The sequence below is a fragment of the Xiphophorus couchianus genome, chromosome 14 (assembly GCF_001444195.1).
Source record: "Xiphophorus couchianus chromosome 14, X_couchianus-1.0, whole genome shotgun sequence".
Taxonomy (NCBI): Eukaryota; Metazoa; Chordata; class Actinopteri; order Cyprinodontiformes; family Poeciliidae; genus Xiphophorus; species Xiphophorus couchianus.
Genome location: NC_040241.1, coordinates 8839846 through 8859203, shown reverse-complemented (window position 1 = coordinate 8859203; position 19358 = coordinate 8839846). Strand labels below are relative to the sequence as shown.

Sequence of the window (19358 nt, the reverse complement as noted above, 5' to 3'; positions counted from 1 at the left end):
GCTTCGTCCGCCGGTACCCATCAGCTGCTTCCGGAGTCCCACAGGCCAAAAAGGCCCTATAGGACTCCTTCTTCAGCCTGACGGCATCCCTCACCGAAGGTGTCCACCAACGGGTTCGAGGGTTGCCGCCGCGACAGGCACCGACAACCTTCCGGCCACAGCTCCGATCGGCCGCCTCGACAATGGAGGCACGGAACACGGTCCACTCAGACTCCATGTCCCCCACATCCCCCGGGACGTGTTCGAAGTTTTGCCGGAGATGGGAGTTAAAGCTCCGTCTCACAGGGGATTCCGCCAGACGTTCCCAGCAGACCCTCACAACACGTTTGGGCCTGCCAGGTCTGACCGGCTTTCGCCCCCTACCACCGGAGCCAACTCACCACCAGGTAGTGGTCAGTGGACAGCTCCGCACCTCTCTTCACCCGAGTGTCCAAGACATACGGCCGCAGATCCGATGAAACGATGACAAAGTCAATCATCGAACTGCGGCCTAGGGTGTCCTGGTGCCAAGTGCACATATGGACACCCTTACGCTTGAACATGGTGTTCGTTATGGACAATCCATGGCGAGCACAGAAGTCCAGCAACAGAACACCGCTCGAGTTCAGGTCGGGCGGGCCGTTCCTCCCAACCACGCCCCTCCAGGTCTCACTGTCGTTGCCCACGTGAGCGTTGAAGTCCCCCAGCAGAACAAGGGAGTCCCCAGGAGGAGCACTCTCCAGTACCCCCTCTAAGGACTCCAAAAAGGGTGGGTAATCTGAACTGTCGTTCGGCCCGTAAGCACAAACGACAGTCAGAACCTGTCCCCCCACCCGTAGGCGGAGGGATGCTACCCTCTCGTTCACCGGGGTAAACCCCAACGTACAGGCGCCGAGATGGGGAGCAACAAGTATGCCCACTCCTGCCCGACGTCTCTCTCCCTGGGCAACTCCAGAGTGGAAGTATGTCCAGCCCCTCTCAAGGAGACTGGTTCCAGAACCAGAGCCATGCGCCGAGGCGAGACCGACTATTTCTAGCCGGAACCTCTCGACCTCACGCACTAGCTCCGGCTCCTTCCCCACCAGAGAGGTGACATTCCACGTCCCAAGAGCCAGTTTCTGCAACCGAGGATCGGACCGCCAGGGTCCCCTCCCTTGGCCGCCACCCATCACACAGTGCACCCGACCCCTTTGGCCCCTCCCATGGGTGGTGGGCCCATGGGAGGGGGGGCCCATGTTTCCTCTTCGGGCTGAGCCCGGCCGGGCTCCATGGGTAAAAGCCCGGCCACCAGACGCTCGCCATCGTGCCCCCCCTCCAGGCCTGGCTCCAGAGTGGGGCCCCGGTGACCCGCGTCCGGGCGAGGGAACACCAAGTCAAAGGTTTTCCTTCATCATTGGGGTCTTCCTAGGTCCCTCACCTAGGACCTGTCTGCCTTGGGTGACCCTACCAGGGGCATGAAGCCCCAGACAGCATAGCTCCTAGGATCATTGGGGCACTCAAACCCCTCCACCACGATAAGGTGGCAGCCCATGGAGGAGGTTCAGATGACCCATTGGAAATAAATATTTTACATCCTGGTTGATGCCTCTAGATGTGGCTTCAACATTTCCAGACAATGTTCTTTCCTTATCATGATATCAATTTGCTAAAGGGATGGTATTGGGTAAAATTTACTTTTTTGAGCTTTACATTATGTTATAATGTTATTCCCTGGAGTACCGCTTTCATGGATGTTTGAGAAATCCCTGAATTTCCCGTGGCAACCATTCAGCTGTGCAAAACACCTTTGCTCCTCCTCAGAGCTTAAGTTTCTGAGCTTCCGCCTCGCAGAGCAGCCCTCAACCGCGACTCCCCCATTCAGCTCCTTCAGACTAGCCAGCAGCAATTAACAGACATCTGGTGAAACAGCGCATCTGCTGAGCACATCTCAGTAAAACATTGAAACATTATTAAAGGGTTAATAGGGGATCGCTGATTTAATGGCTTCCTGAAGCCAGAGTTTCAGAAAGAGCAGGAATTTTTAAAGGGACAGATGCCCAATTTCAAGACATTAAATTACGAAATTAAATTTCTTTTAAGTCATATTTAAGATGTTTATATATGTAGCATTTTTATAACAACTGACGTTTACGTAGTTACTTGATTATCCTATAAAACGGATCTATGTACCTGGAAAATATATAATATTGCCCCTACTGACCCTTTGTAATACGTCACTTAATCATTTGAGGTACCATGACGGATGTCGGAAGTGGGGAACGGGAGTATTGAACAAAGTTGTTTTTGTAGTTTACTGCAGCTGCAGCAGCATTAAATTTAATTTATTTACTTACTTTTTATTGTGTCTCTTCTCGCGTATGACAAGCTGACGACTCCTCTCAATATCGCGGACCTCCTGCAGAATGCGCATGCGCTCTTACCATATGTATGCTATTCTGACATGTATGGCTATCTGATAGAACACCCGCACTGACGCGGCTCAGGGATTACGTCACACGCAGCGCCGTGCGCAGTGCCCTAGTGCTTGTAAATTTAATGGTCCAATGAAGGAAATTTAAAAACAGGACATTTCCTCACTTTCTAAAAAAAACCCCGGACGCCCGGGACAGGACGTGAAATACAGACGTTTGGTCACCCTAGTTTCAATCCTTTCCTGTTTACATCCGGCAGCGCAGAGCCCTGTGACCATGTCTAAAGTGAAACTAACTAAATAAAAGCGATATTAGGCTGCCAGATATCTGTTTTTTTGACTAGCTTTAAAGGAGCGCATTGGTTGTGTTGACGTCAGTCATGATGGCGGAGTTCTGAAGAGCGTGACGTCACGTGCAAAGAGTCAATAAAGTGCAAAGAAATAAAGTAGTAGGTTTATAAAAAGATTTCCAAATGAAGATTGTCTGAAATTCATATGTTTATTTATTTGTTTTTTTCTCATGAAAAGTATGAGAAAGCGAAATTCATCTCTGGCTACGCCACAGAAATATTAAATAGGCTGATTTAATTGGGATGTTCCCAGAGAGAGCAGGCAGACAACACCCCTTCTCTCCTGAGTACTTGATTAACTCTGTCTTGTTCCAGGTGTGCTTTAGCATATGTATGATCTCTTAGGTTTGATTATTTGAGCCGTCAGCTTGGGGCCTGGTGGGTCTCAGCACACGGCTCTCCTCCATGAAGGGAACCGCGTCTTTCTCGCTCTAAAAATAAAGTGTGGTCAGCTTTGCTTCTCCGCTCGGTGACTGAAACAAGAGTTGCGACGTTCTCCCTGAGCATTTAAGACGGGTTTACAGCAGACCCCAGGTCAGTGGCTCGTTTATTGGTACAGATAAAACCTCCACTGTTCTGAGCACATCTGTCATCGCAGCCTGTCAGCACTTCTCGACTTGTCCCCCAATATACACGCACTCACACTACTCATTATCAACTTCTATTTTTTTCCCTTCCTCTTTTATGTTCTTTTTTCCCCACTTCCTCCGTCCACCCCAACTCAAATCTTGTCCCCAATCCACCCGAATATCTTCCCCTTTTCTCCTCTTTCGTTCCCTCTTTGGCTCCCTTCTTGGAGCTAAGTGCAGTGATTAGGTTTCACTTTCCAGCATTTTCTGTGAGTGTGAATGTGTGCGTTTGCAGGTAGAAAACCCTTCCCTGTCCCCTCAGAACAGAGATCAGTGTAGACTATCTAGTGGAGGACAGAAGTTTTTGTTCGTTTCCTATTTGCTGAATAGAGTGAGAGTGAAATGTAGCTCTTGTGCGTTTTGCGCCTGTCCCACGGCAAGCTCAGGCCTCTCGCAGCCTGTAGTCATGTTACTCAGGATGGCAGGTCAAGGGTCAAAGCCAATGAGCCATCAGATACAGAGGAGGCTGTGTTCTGACTGAGCAGCTGCTCCACGTACCTCAGTGTAAAACATTCGCCTCTAGGTGTTGTTTTGATGTAAAGGCATTCCTGCGCCGATGTAAACGCTACGTGACAAAGCACACCCCCCGTTATAAAACAGTTTGATTGAAATGGGATCAGAAGCCGTGTTTTAATCTGCAGATCAATGTAGTGTTAGCGTGCATTATGAGATTGGACTGTAGGACTCTCCGTGAATCAATCATCATTACTCTGCGTATATCTGCTCCTCTCTAGCTCACTTCCTGAGTGGCTTAAGCCACTGTGCTTTCAACGATTGTATGAAATGATTTCTCCCCTTTAAAGTCTACTTATGTTTTGTTTTTTTGTCACACCTAATTGTTTCAGATCGTCAAACCAATTTTAATGTCAGATGAAGATAACTGAAACAGACAAGAAATTGATCCAAAGGTAAGTGACTAAATCCGATGACTGACTGTGCCACCTTTCGAATCGAGTATTCCCATCAGCTGCCAGGCTTCACCGCCAAAGCCGGCATGTTCTAATTCAGCCACATTGCAAGATTTTCAAGCAACTTAATGACATTTAAGTCCAGACTTTGACTTGGCCACTCCTTTGACTCGTCCAGATGCAGAACTGCTGGTCTGACCCCCATCACTTTGCTTCTGATAGGCTTAAGATCTCAAACTGTACTGTTGGACATTCTCTTTCACAATTTTCCGATAGAGAGCAGAATACATATTTCCATTAATTACACCAAGTCACCACAACCCAGAGAAGTAAAGCATGACCGCTTGGATGAGTTGGTGTTGCGCTCTTGGAGATACAAGGAAAAGCGAAAGTGCTTTGAACTTCGAGAATACAGTTTAAAAATGTTCCTACTATAAATGTAGATGGCAAGAAAAAGTAATAGCGAGTAAACTTAGTAAAGCTGTACTGCTCTGGAAACTCTGGAGCACATTTTAAAGTAGCCTGACTACAAAGATGAAGCTTTAAAAGTCTACTTGTTTTGCCAAGAACTTTCTTCTTTTTTTTTGCAACAAATTAAATAGTCATTTCAAAACAGGAGTACATTATGTGCTCACTCACCTTCTCCATTTTCTGCTGCTGCAATGCATTTTGGTATACACCAATGGCCAATCCGCAATGTCACATAATATCCTTACATGTTACTTCAAATGAACTAAAGTCAATGTCGTAACTTCACAATTCGCCCAAAAGTTTAGTGAATTAATGAAACTTTGACCAAAATCGAGTTGTCTCCACTCATCTTTTTCAGTTACGTACAATGTTACAAATTACAATATATGCCAATACAATTTCCACCAGCTGCTTAAAAAATCTAAAATGTTAAGAATTCATAAACTTTCTGTAACACTGTTTGTTTGAAAGTTGTTTGACTTTTTTGTAAAGTTCTCCTTGTATCTTCTGGTTGTGTTGGGTGTTTTGGGTTTAATTAATATGTTACATTGCTTCCTGTCCTGGATTGTAAGTGATTTTCCGCTGAACCTCCTACCCCTGCAGTGTTTTTGTTTACTTTCCATAAATTCTATTTAACTTGTTTATTAGCAATTTCCTGTCCACTTGGTTCAGTTTTTTGGATTGTTTCTCCGACCTTGGAGAATGTTATCTCACAGGGGAGATGTGAGATACGTTTACTGTTTCTTTGTGTCTCCATGTGGAGCAACCAATAGCACAGACTTATCTAAAGAAATAGACTAGAAGAGAAGCCTCCACCTGCAGTGCTCTGTACGGTAACATTGAGTGTGATGGCAGAATATCTATTAAGTCAGTAGAGATTTTAAGATGCTGCTCCGTTTCACTGTGAATTCCTTTAATTAAGTGAATGAAGGTATCGGAGGCATTCCTTTTGAAGATTAAAACACAGTTCTGCACGGATCCAAAGGCGTCTTTGATATTTCCAGCCGTGTGATGAAAGGCATGCAAACTAGTTACGCTTTTCAGCTGACGGAAACTCAGAGGATGCAGCAACGAATGGGTTTTGTTTACATTTTGACCAGCTGCAAAGTATTCACTTCCTGCTTTTATTAATGGTGCAAGACTAGAGACACAGGAATAGATTGATCTGTATCTGTATTTGTGAACCCCTAGAGATATTTCTGCTGACATTTTCTTCATTCTTCCACCAGTGATGTGTTTCTTCCCTTTTTACATAAAACATTCTCTTTGAAATAACCATGAAGTTTATATATTCTCCTTTCAGTAGAACATATATTATTCTATCGATAAAATCAAGAAGGCAAGCCAGGCCCCAGAAGATCTGAAGAAGTAGAAAACAAAAATCAGTGACGGATTATATATTGCTGTATTGCTTATGATTATGATTTATTTAATAAAGCCTGTGTTAAATACATATCCAGTGTGTTTAAAAAACACCTTATTTTCAAGTGAATTCAAAATGGAAGTATCAGCTAGGTGCTGTTAACTAATTGCAATTTTACTGATCATCAGCTAATCTGCTCATATGTTTTAAACTGTTTTAAACCATTATCTCAGAAAAGTTACTGTTGCTATAAAGACATGGTTTGTTTTGGGGTTTCTCTTTTCTTTTTTTTTGTCTTTTTGGAACATTTGACTAGATTGGAGCATATGTGCGTTTTAACACAATGCTATGAAAGAAAGCCACCAGTAATGAAACTGTTACCACATATTAGCCTCTTCTTATTTTTAGAAGAATAAATAGGTTGTCTGGAGGTCTCTGAAACAATTTCTTTGTTTTTTGCACAATTGTCTATTCTGAAGAATGAAGGTAAGTATTAGCACAAACTAACTCTAAGGCTAAAAGGTCATCAGAAATGACCTTTCAGAAGGTGTTCTTGTGTGTTTATGAAAAATGTTATGTTTTCTCTTTTTGCTTAAGTATTAATTTCTGACACAAAACCTGTTCTCTTCCTTGAAAATGTGAGTGTGGAACCTTCAGGCATCTGGAAAACAGCTCCCAAGGGTTAGCAAAAATGTATAGAGGTTTTGCTATATTGAAAACTCATGACATCACCGTCTGGGTTTTCCCAACTTGTTTAAGTGTTATCATTTTTGATTCTTAAGGAACCAGTAAAAATAATCTCTCTTCAATTACTAGAGAAATTGATAACACTAACGGACACAAAACAGGTTTAGTCCGACTTAATGTAAGACAGGAAGGTGGAAAACCGCGGTAACATCTTAACACAATGCTAAACATCGTATCTTTGCAGTAACACCGAATCGACGCCTGGTGGAAGCAACGTGCGCGGATGTCTCTCTGACGTCACAAACATGGCGGCGCCCGTTAGCTTGGCCGGTAGGGTCATTTCCGTTTCCAGAAAACTCTGCCTTTTACTGACTAATTCAGTGTTTACCGCTCGGACGGGGACAGTGGTCCACAACATGGATACGGAAAGGCCAGCCAAGGTTCGACAGCGATGCTCATCACGCTTTTGCTTCGTCTTCTTCTGTTGTTTCGGAACATTTACTACTCGGAAAAACAAAACGCGCCTTTGTTTATAATACGCAGCCGAGATGAAACCTCTTCATTTTGGTGCCGTTTTGTTGCGCAGCTGCAATACAACCGTCATGCTCACACAGCCGCTGGTACAGATCAAAATGTCTGTTGTTACGTTTCTCCTCCACAGCTGGAGTTTGCAGTTCAGATGACGTGTGAAAGCTGCGCGGAGAAAGTTAGAGCTGCTCTGCAGGGTAAAGCAGGTGAGGAAGCTCAAACTGTGAAACTTACTGCTGACTTTTTTTTTTTTTTTGTAAATTGAAATTCTATTATTTCAATCACCTCCAGTGTTTGTGACTGTTAGCTTTTTGTGCCTACCAAAGAAAATGTGCTCAAAGAACTCCGTGCACAAGAAAGTCAGGCTGGTTTGTGGTGCACAGAAACCAGCCTGTCCTGTTTCTGTGTTGTTTTCGATGCAAGTCGTTTCTTACAAAGCATTTTTGCATTTCCAAACCAAAAGAATAAAATCAAATCCAAGTGATCTAAATATTTTTCTATGCTGACTAAAAAAAACATAAGAGATGAAGCAAAAATTCTTGGATAATTTCTGTTCTTGGATTTACATTGAAAGTGAAAATTAGTGACCCCAAATTACCAAAAGGAAAACGATAATAATTTAAACCTTTTTTAATAAAATTGGTTTTATTCTTTTTATTCTGTGGTGGTTAAAATAAATGTCAGCTAATCGACATTTAACAATCCATTTACTGAGCCAAAAGTTCATCTTTGTTTATGTGTAATACATATTCATTGTTATAATAGGGGCAGATAATATTCTTCCTGAAACAACATTGAGCCATTAATTTGTAATTGGCTTATTGTTAGAGACACATATTATTTCAAATGTTCCATTAAAATTTAACATTGCATGAGCTAATTAGGCATGCTTCATTTATTTATCGGTAAATATGTACTTAGGAAACATTAACTTGCAGACAATTAGCATAATTTAATAATTTCTCCAAATGTTTTAGCAAGCTAAACAAGATTTTGTGAGACCAAAGCTTTGCCTCTAAGTATCACCATGTCGTTAACAGGAATGGAGGAGAAAATAATATATCATTTGAATATTTTGTTATCATTGAAAATTCTTAAAACTACATCCCTGAACAGAAACTAAAAAGCATTTTTTTTTAAATCGAGCTAACTAACCATTAGCACAATCGCCATTTAAGCAGCTGGAACGCAAATTGCAGCCAAAATTGTTACCGTGTTCCTTGACAGTTTTTAGCTGTAAGACACACTGTCCAATGTGTATAGACGGTATTAAATGACAACAGTAATAAATTTCCATCCATCCATCCATCTTCTTCCGCTTATCCGAGGTCGGGTCGCGGGGGTAGCAGCTTCAGAAGGGAGGCCCAGACTTTCCTCTCCCCAGCCACTTCTTCTAGCTCCTCCGGGGGAATCCCGAGGCGTTCCCAGGCCAGCCGAGAGACATAGTCCCTCCAGCGTGTCCTGGGTCTTCCCCGGGGCCTCCTCCCGGTGGGACGTGCCCGGAACACCTCACCAGGGAGGCGTCCAGGAGGCATCCTGACCAGATGCCCAAGCCACCTCAACTGGCTCCTCTCGATGTGAAGGAGCAGCGGCTCTACTCTGAGTCCCTCCCGGATGACTGAGCTTCTCACCCTATCTCTAAGGGAGAGCCCAGCCACCCTACGGAGAAAACCCATTTCGGCCGCTTGTATCCGCGATCTCGTTCTTTCGGTCATGACCCAAAGCTCATGACCATAGATGAGGGTGGGAACGTAGATCGACCGGTAAATCGAGAGCTTCGCTTTTTGGCTCAGCTCTCTCTTCACCACGACGGACCGGTACAGCGCCCGCTTGACAGCAGACGCTGCGCCAATCCGCCTGTCGATCTCCCGCTCCCTTCTTCCCCCATTCGTGAACAAGATCCCGAGATACTTAAACTCCTCCACTTGGGGCAGGACACCCCCCCTGACCCGGAGAAGGCACTCTACCCTTTTCCGGCTCAAGACCATGGCCTCGGATTTGGAGGCACTGATCCCCATCCCGGCCGCTTCACACTCGGCTGCGAACCGATCCAGCGAGAGCTGCAGATCACGATCTGATGAAGCCAAAAGGACCACATCGTCTGCAAAAAGTAGAGATGAGATCCTAAGGCCACCAAATCGGATCCTCTCAACACCTTGGCTGCGCCTAGAAATTCTGTCCATGAAAGTGATGAACAGAATCGGTGACAAAGGGCAGCCCTGGCGGAGTCCAACTCTCACCGGAAACGAGTCCGACTTACTGCCGGCAATGCGGACCAGACTCTGACACTGGTCATACAGGGACCTGACAGCCCGTATCAAAGGGCCCGGTACCCCATACTCCCGGAGAACCCCCCACAGGGCTCCCCGAGGGACACGGTCGAACGCCTTCTCCAAGTCCACAAAACACATGTAGACTGGTTGGGCGAACTCCCATGCACCCTCCAGGACCCTGCTGAGGGTGTAGAGCTGGTCCAGTGTTCCACGACCAGGACGAAAACCACACTGCTCTTCCTGAATCCGAGGTTCGACTATCCGACGGACCCTCCTCTCCAGGACCCCTGAATAGACCTTGCCAGGGAGGCTTAAGAGTGTGACCCCTCTATAATTGGAGCACACCCTCCGGTCCCCCTTTTTGAACAGGGGGACCACCACCCCAGTCTGCCAGTCCAGGGGAACTGCCCCCGATGTCCATGCGATATTGCAGAGTCGCGTCAACCAACACAACCCTACAACATCCAGAGCCTTAAGGAACTCCGGGCGGATCTCATCCACCCCCGGGGCCTTGCCACCGAGGAGCTTTTTAACCACCTCGGCGACCTCGCCCCCAGAGATTGGAGAGCCCAACCCAGAGTCCCCAGACTCTGCTTCCTCAGTGGAAGGCATGTTGGTGGGATTGAGGAGGTCTTCGAAGTACTCTGCCCACCGGCCCACAACGTCCCGAGTAGAGGTCAGCAGCACACCATCCCCACTATAAACAGTGTTGGTGCTGCACCGCTTCCCCCCCCTGAGACGCCGGATGGCGGACCAGAATCGCCTCGAAGCCGTGCGGAAGTCTTTCTCCATGGCCTCTCCAAACTCCTCCCACGCCCGAGTTTTTGCCTCGCAAACCGCCCGAGCCGCTTCGCCCGCCGGTACCCATCAGCTGCTTCCGGAGTCCCACAGGCCAAAAAGGCTCGATAGGACTCCTTCTTCAGCCTGACGGCATCCCTCACCGAAGGTGTCCACCAACGGGTTCGAGGGTTGCCGCCGCGACAGGCACCGACAACCTTGCGGCCACAGCTCCGATCGGCCGCCTCGACAATGGAGGCACGGAACACGGTCCACTCAGACTCCATGTCCCCCACCTCCCCCGGGACGTGTTCGAAGTTTTGCCGGAGATGGGAGTTAAAGCTCCGTCTCACAGGGGATTCCGCCAGACGTTCCCAGCAGACCCTCACAACACGTTTGGGCCTGCCAGGTCTGACCGGCTTTCGCCCCCACCACCGGAGCCAACTCACCACCAGGTAGTGGTCAGTGGACAGCTCCGCACCTCTCTTCACCCGAGTGTCCAAGACATACGGCCGCAGATCCGATGAAACGATGACAAAGTCGATCATCGAACTGCGGCCTAGGGTGTCCTGGTGCCAAGTGCACATATGGACACCCTTATGCTTGAACATGGTGTTCGTTATGGACAATCCATGGCGAGCACAGAAGTCCAGCAACAGAACACCGCTCGAGTTCAGGTCGGGTGGGCCGTTCCTCCCAACCACGCCCCTCCAGGTCTCACTGTCGTTGCCCACGTGAGCGTTGAAGTCCCCCAGCAGAACAAGGGAGTCCCCAGGAGGAGCACTCTCCAGTACCCCCTCTAAGGACTCCAAAAAGGGTGGGTAATCTGAACTGTCGTTCGGCCCGTAAGCACAAACGACAGTCAGAACCCGTCCCCCCACCCGTAGGCGGAGGGATGCTACCCTCTCATTCACCGGGGTAAACCCCAACGTACAGGCGCCGAGATGGGGAGCAACAAGTATGCCCACTCCTGCCCGACGTCTCTCTCCCTGGGCAACTCCAGAGTGGAAGTATGTCCAGCCCCTCTCAAGGAGACTGGTTCCAGAACCAGAGCCATGCGTCGAGGTGAGACCGACTATTTCTAGCCGGAACCTCTCGACCTCACGCACTAGCTCCGGCTCCTTCCCCACCAGAGAGGTGACATTCCACGTCCCAAGAGCCAGTTTCTGCAACCGAGGATCGGACCGCCAGGGCCCCCTCCCTTGGCCGCCACCCATCACACAGTGCACCCGACCCCTTTGGCCCCTCCCACGGGTGGTGGGCCCATGGGAGGGGGGGCCCATGTTTCCTCTTCGGGCTGAGCCCGGCCGGGCTCCATGGGTAAAAGCCCGGCCACCAGACGCTCGCCATCGTGCCCCCCCTCCAGGCCTGGCTCCAGAGTGGGGCCCCGGTGACCCGCGTCCGGGTGAGGGAACACCAAGTCCAAGGTTTTCTTTCATCATTGGGGTCTTCGGGCTGCACTTTGTCTGGTCCCTCACCTAGGACCTGTCTGCCTTGGGTGACCCTACCAGGGGCATGAAGCCCCAGACAGCATAGCTCCTAGGATCATTGGGGCACTCAAACCCCTCCACCACGATAAGGTGGCAGCCCATGGAGGAGAGTAATAAATTTAAATGATTAAATATATTGCAAATATGTAGCAGTTGTTATGACGTTTTGATGGAGTGCTGCGTGTTTTGCAGGAGTAAAGTCAGTAAGCATCGATCTCAGTAAAGAGGAGGTCCTGGTTGAGACTGCGCTCACCAGCACGGAGGTTCAGTCTCTCATTGAGAGTACGGGGCGCCGGGCCGTGCTGAAGGGCATCGGTGGGTCAGAGCAAGGTGAGAACGACGGGAGAGAAAAAAAATCTGATGCCTCTGGGGGAAAAAAAAGAGAGAAAAACTGCCACAAATGTCCACAGAGGTGGTCTAGCTAAATAATTTAACTGAAGCACCAGTATGTCAATATCCACCTAACTTATTGTCAGCTGTGTATTTTTCAAACAATCCAGGAGTTTTGATACTGTGAGTTCAAAACACTGTAATTCTGCGAGCATCCGGACTGAAAGGAAATGTAAAAAATAATTCTATTATCCAAACTATAATAGTGATGCACGATAAACATACAATAACATCGGTATCGGTTCAGTCAGGATTACATCGCTAAAAGCCCAACAACAGAAAAAAGTAAAGACTCGCAGCAGCGATAAGGTCTGGACTCTGATCTCACCACAGCTCTTTGATTGTTGGTGTTTTATTGTACCCACATCTTATCAGCTCCTTCATTTTTACTCTAGCTTTGATCCAATAGGAAGTATTGGTACACTTCTCTCCTGGAGTGCATTTGGAATTGATTTTGCTTTTATCTATGAACTGCAGAGAAAAATTCTGGCTGCGTTGTCACATGCTGACATGAGGTCTACGCCCTCAGTGGCATTTCCAAGACAAGTTTTGCTTAAAAACTGAATGCAGCCTGTATTTGAGACAAGTTATTTTCCACAGTACTTTTGTAACAATAATAATGATAAAAGTATGTCAAACACTAGTGAGGCGAGGGCTAATTACATTCTCCTCGTCTGACAAGTAGGATGTTTGCAAAGATCCACCCTTTTATAATTACCTTACCGTTTAAGTGAATTGGATCAAAGACAGAAATGCTCATTAATGTCATGATATATATGTAGGCGGTTAATAGTGCAGACATGTGTGCTGTAATTTGTGACAGATCTCGTAAAAATGAATTATTATTATTGTTACAACTTATTTTAAACGCAGATTAGCAGATTATTTTAGTAGCTTTGGCTTCCAGTAAGGATGTGATCAAGATGAAAATAGACCTGGATCTGACTTTTCATCCTCTTTGACTGGGCGGCTAAAGACGTTTGTAGACAAATGATTTCTAAATGATAATTTGCAGATAACAGTAAAGTGAAAAACATTTGGATAAAACATGTTTTCCACTGCAAGTCTGAGCTGTTATGGAAATGGGAAATATTTAAACTCAAGTGGCTCCGTTTAAAAGAGGAAAAAGTCGAAATAAATCAGCTCTGACAACTCTTACAATGTGTGGGTGTGTTTAACAGATCTGGGTGCAGCCGTGGCCATGCTGTCTGGAGCTGGATCCATTCAGGGCGTGGTGCGTTTCTTGCAGCTGTCCAGAGAAGACTGCCTGATCGACGGGACCATCGACGGCCTGGAGCCCGGGCCCCACGGTCTGCACGTCCACACGCTGGGGGACCTCACACAGGACTGCCTCAGGTGGGAGCGCTGGCTCATTGACGACCTGTCAGGCGAAACCACCCCCCGCTGAGCGAGATATTTCTACAAATGCCTGATCTGACTTGATCCAAGGGAGACATTTGAAGATGTTTTTTTTTTTTATATAAAATGAAAATATATATATAGGTATAAACAAACAGCCATCCCCTGAAGAAATCTGCAAGGACGTATGAAAAATAAACTGACCACAGTGGCTCATTTAAATCCTTTTATTTATTTGATGTTATGATTTAAGTTGGTAAATTTGATCAAGAAAATTAAAAACCGAGCCTCCAGGTGAAGTTTCACAGCTCTGCGCCAAGTTGAGATTTGAGTTGCAAACGAGACTCTGAGACATTTTCTGAAGTTATTCAGTGGTATGATGCATCTCCGTTACCTTAAACGTCAGATCCAGGCGGTGAGGCCTCGTACGGAGGGAATCTCTTGTTCCCGCAGTTTGTCCCAGGTTATTTGTTTTACAAAACAAAGCTGTGGACATGAATAAAAAGATTGGTGATTTTTTTTTATTCCTCAAAACAAAATACGTAAGCCTCCACAAGGGGTTTTACGGCATATAAGCCATTTTATTCTCCTCATCCGATTAAACTGAGTTTGTCCTTCCTCTGCAGCTGTGGAGAACACTACAACCCATTTGGAAAACAGCATGGAGGTCCGGAGGATTCTGAAAGGGTACAATCCATTTGTCAACTTTTTTTTTCCTGTTTTATTTATTTATTTATTTATTTTTCCTCCCAAGCTTCCTAAACAGACTCGCTGTGTAATCCTTCCATTTTATAAGTGGATTCTGTGACGTGCTTCACGTCCACCTGGGGCAGAGCTGGTTGAAATGAAGTTTTGAAACAATAATAGGAAAAAGTACCCAGATATTGATTGGATCCTTCCTGGAATACAGCAAATGCGGTGTAGTTTTCTCAAACTGCTGTTCTGCTGTAGATTGTGAATGCAGCAAAGTGAGGAGGATTCTGGCTTCGTTACGTATCTTTGCTTTAACACTTCGTCTTTAGTATGCACAACGCTGAGGAAAAAAGGTTTGTTTGTGCATTTTTATCACAAATAAATGCTCGTGATTAACAAACTTTAATACCAGACAATGATGGCCTGAGTAAATGCATCACGTTTTCAAATGAGGGTTTTATTTATTAAGGAGTAAAGCCATCCAAAACAACCTGGCTCTATGTAAGAAGTAACTGACCTCCGTTGTAAAATCCGAAATCAACTAATTTGATCAATTTTTTATTCTATTTCACAAACCACACCCTGGCCTATTTTCTACCAGACCCTCAGCTTTTTATATTTACTCAGGTTTATTTACCTTTTACTTGTATTAAAACTTATGACAAAAAATTTCTTCTCTTTCTTGCAGGACTGTATTATATTTCTATAGACGACTTCCACTGTGTCATCTGTTTAAATCTTCTTACACACTCTGCGTGTTTTTGCAGCACGTAGGTGATTTGGGGAACGTCGTGGCTGGACCAGATGGCCGAGCTTCATTTAGATTGGAGGACAGACAGCTGAAGGTAACACAGGAGCAAACATGACATATTTGACAACGGCAGCACATGGAGCTAATCGGCTCCCCTTTGTCCTGCAGGTGTGGGACGTGATTGGTCGATCTCTGGTTGTGGACTCCGGGGAAGACGACCTGGGTCGAGGCGGTCATCCTCTCTCCAGGCTGACTGGAAACTCTGGTGATAGGTTCGTACTTTGAAGGTCAGACTGATGTGTAAAATGTTTGAAGAGGTGGACAGTGTAGCAGAAATGTTTTAATTTGTTGCTTATTCATCAACCAAACAAGGAACACCTGCTCTGCTCAAAGGTGCTTTATTGTTTTTACTAGATTTTTGGAAACTTTATTTTCGGTGTAATTGAAGTCATTTTTTTTCTGAAAAACGTTATCATAAGCGATTTAATGCTCGCCATGTGTTGGCAGTAGGAAGGACTAAATAAAACAGGAAATGTGGAGGTAGCGTTATCTGTGCTACGGGAGCAGATGTTTGAAGAAACATTCAAGCAATCCAGAATAAGAAGGTCACATCAATTTGTATGTTGTTAATGGAAAGCTAATAAAAGGACCGATTTTTTTCGGCAAAGATGTCATACAAATTTGTAGTTAAAAAGCTAAAGAGGATTTGACAGCGTAGAACAGGCAAGTTCGGTTATTACTGGTCATTTAAGAGTTAAACTTAATGCCAAGATTACAGTAAAGTAAAATCACAGTTCTTATGTCTCGAGGATATTGCTAAAGTAAAGTATCTAATAGGATTAACGCTGTAGGATATGAGGAAAACTATTGCTATTGCAATGACAATATAAGTTATGATTAGCCCACATTGGCCTCACTACTATTTTCTTTCCATCATTGTAATTTCCCCATTTTGGTGGCTGAAATTTATGAGTTGTGGACGTGAACAAGGCTGGCTCAACCATCGGGAGGATCCGGAGGTTTCCCGATGGACCGGCCTGTTTGCAGTTGGACTGGCCGGAGGTTAGAATGTGGGGGGGGGTTTGTGTTTTTTTTTTTTTTTAACTCCATAAAGCGCAGCACCAGACTGAGTCAGTATGATAGTTGTGCATGCTAAGGGGAGAGATGAGTGGCCCCTCGTAATTTGAAAAAGAAAAGAAAGGATGAAGGAGGAGTGGGTTAAAATAGCCAACATGCCAAAAAGAAAGGAGAAAGAGATGGGTGGGGCTGAAAGGGTTACGGAGAGGTAAAAGTAAGTGCAGGATGAAGCCAAATGAATTGATTTTTGCGTGGTGGAGGGGCCAAGGTCATGACGACACCTCACCAACCAACAGGACTACATCAGGCTAGCAAACGCCACCTACATCACTCTAGCGTCCCAAGCTTGGCACATAGTGTGTTTTGTGTTTTTATAAAAAGGCAGCCTATCAGCAATGTTGGCCCATATGTGCATCAATTATGAATCTGCTTGATCAATTAAAACGAGTCCCTGCTGTCTGACCGGGAAAAAGGCTCACATTTCTTCATTGCATTCGTTTCATTAGATTTTTTTTTTTTACCAGCTCAAATAAAGTCAGTAAATGACTTCCTGTGTGGTTTAGCGCTTTTCTTAAGTTGAATTTTGAAGTTTATCATTGTTTCTGTTGGGTAGCACATTAGGACGGTGTCAGCTGAGGACATTGTAAATGAGGGGCAGGATAATGGCAGCTGGAGAAGGAGTGAGAAGGTGGAGATGGATGCGGAGGGACAGGAAAAGGAGGTGGGAGAGGAAGTCGGGAAGCAGGAGCCACTGGGCGTTACGTCCCACGTTGCGTCCCGCACGATCCTCTTAAAATTCTGGTCCAAGTCAAAACAATTAAAAAAAATATTGATTTCCCTTCTAGCACGTAAATGAAGATGATCCAGAGTGGATTTTCTGCACACTCGCTAACCCGACGATAGAAACTAGTTTTAGTCATTTTGTTCATGTCCACAAATGATCTTTGATTACAAACTTGAAAGACTCACTATGAATAAACAAATTTTGCCAGATCTGTCAGGAGAAATTTAGGTCTATTTTTTTTATGCATCATTTGGTAAAAAGAGGGCGAGATGCCACTAAATGCCACTAAAAGAGGGCGAGATGCCATCATCTATTTTTGCTATCTAGATGAAAGTGATGCCATTTTCCTTTTGTTTACAGGCTGACTTTATTTTTTAATTTTGTCATTAAATACATAAACGCGCACAGTTTTGATTGTTGGAAGAAGAAAAACATACTGCAAATACAGATCTTTTTGTTTTGAAATCATGGTTCCACCTTCATCTGCTGACCTGCTGATAATTTTGGTGAACATTGCGATGATGACAGACATCAGTTCCGGTATATTCCTTCTTTCCTCTCTTTCTCGCCTGTGCTCCTATTATTTTATTTTGCAATTTTTGGAGTTTTCGGTTCATGACCGATGAAAAGTTGGCGCAGCAGAATAAACTCAATGCTGTTTAAAATATATATGTATGAAAAAAAAGAATGCCTAAATACAGTGGTGACATGGATGAGTTTGGGTTGTGACTGGAAGCATTTCTAGTGTCGAAACCCAGCTCTGATTTGAAAGATTGCAACATTGTGTAACAGAGCAACGTGGATTTGTAATTATTTATGTTTGACAGTTTGTTGCGCATTAATCCGATCTTTTATCTTTCGTTCCTGAAATTTTCTCTGTCACTTCTGTGATGTTCGCAGGCTGGCCTGTGGGATCATCGCCAGATCGGCGGGCCTTTTCCAGAATCCCAAAAAGATTTGCGCGTGCGACGGGGTCACGCTGTGGGAGGAGAGAGACCGGCCGATTGCCGGGAAAGGTCGGAGCAAGATAAACCCAGAGACGCCGGCGGCACACCTCTGAATCGTCACAAAAACATACCGCCTGGTGTTCGGACGCAGGAATTAGTGTCTGCAGAGACACAGGCTGGACATTTTGGTGACAGCGGTTCAGCTGAAGACTGAGCACTTGGAGAGTAATTTATAAAAGTCTTGAAATTGCAATAACCATGTCGTCCTCTGACTGCTTCTAATGCACAAAGGCAGGTGTGGCAATCATTATACTTGTCAGTGTTTCAAAGCTGTTATTTTGTAAAAGGTGGATTAGGAAAACCTCCTAAAGCATAGAAAAAAAAACACTTTCCTGCAGACCTTCCTTCAGCTCCAGCATTAGATAAATACCCATCCTCGTAGCATGTTCAGTTGTGAAGCTTCGTCGGAGAGTTTTGCTGAAGAGATTCGAATCTGGAACACTGACTGCATTTGGAGCGAACCCATTTTGCGTCTTAATCTGTTCAGCTTAAATCCGCAAGGGCGATGCGAGTGGCTGGAGTCGGAGATTAAAGGGGCAGCAGGGGGAAGTCTCCAGATTGAAAGGGCAAAAGGGGCTAATTGAGAGAGGAAGGCCTTTAGGGACTGCGCTCTCAGCAGTTTTTTTTTTCTTTTCTTCCAGCATTCAGTACGGAGTTTCTTTACTGCTGCTGCTGCCGACATCAGGGCCATAAAACTCAAGTGACATTCCCATTTCTCTTGTCTTGTGACATTTTCTTTGACAAATGAATGTATTATGATAACCAAACTACAACCTGCTTACTGTCGGTGTATATTTTTGCTTGATTAAAAAATCCATATCAGGACATGATGGTGTGTGATGTGTTGGCTATGTGAGTGCGTGTAGGAAAATTTGACATTGATTTTTTTTTTTTTTTTTTTTTTTTTTTTACAAATTGAGCATTTGTCTTGTTCTGCTGATGCCTGAATGGGCTTATTGAATGCCCTCCAAAATGCAAAATCGCTCTCTTTTTTTTTTCTCCATTTGTTTCTGTGCTGCAGTGCCATCCAAACATACCAGAAGTATTCGTACCCTTTTCCCATGTTTACAAACTATTTTTGTGGATTGGAAGGAAAAGAATACGTTCTTCTCAAGACATTGTACAAATAAAAATCTGAACACGTGAAATAAATTTTAATTCAGCCCCATAAACCATAGAAAACGCTCTTTTATTATTTCTTTATTTTGTTTACTGTAGGCTAATTCTACATGCATGTTTTTAAGTCGCATCTTGGTGTTGGACATTGTCCATTCTTTGTTACAAAATAGCTCAAGTTCGGGCAGATTAGACTGACTGTGTTTGAACATAGGTTTTCAAGTTTTGCCACAGATTCTCCATCTTGTTTAGTTTTAGACTTTGACTAGGCCTTTCACATCAAAGTGCTTTACCCTAAAGCATTCTTTTCGGATGC

The 19358-nt window shown here is 45.1% G+C and overlaps 1 protein-coding gene across 1 annotated transcript; it reads left to right on the top strand.

The window, feature by feature from the left end:
- Positions 1-7079: 7079 nt before the first annotated feature.
- Positions 7080-18756, top strand: ccs (copper chaperone for superoxide dismutase). Its single transcript, XM_028038190.1, has 8 exons — positions 7080-7237; positions 7459-7531; positions 12058-12195; positions 13437-13611; positions 14241-14301; positions 15075-15152; positions 15227-15330; positions 17820-18756. Exons 1-8 carry the CDS (start codon positions 7103-7105, stop codon positions 17977-17979), a joined length of 924 nt encoding a protein of 307 aa, XP_027893991.1. The 5' UTR covers positions 7080-7102; the 3' UTR covers positions 17980-18756.
- The last annotated feature ends 602 nt before the right edge of the window (positions 18757-19358 follow it).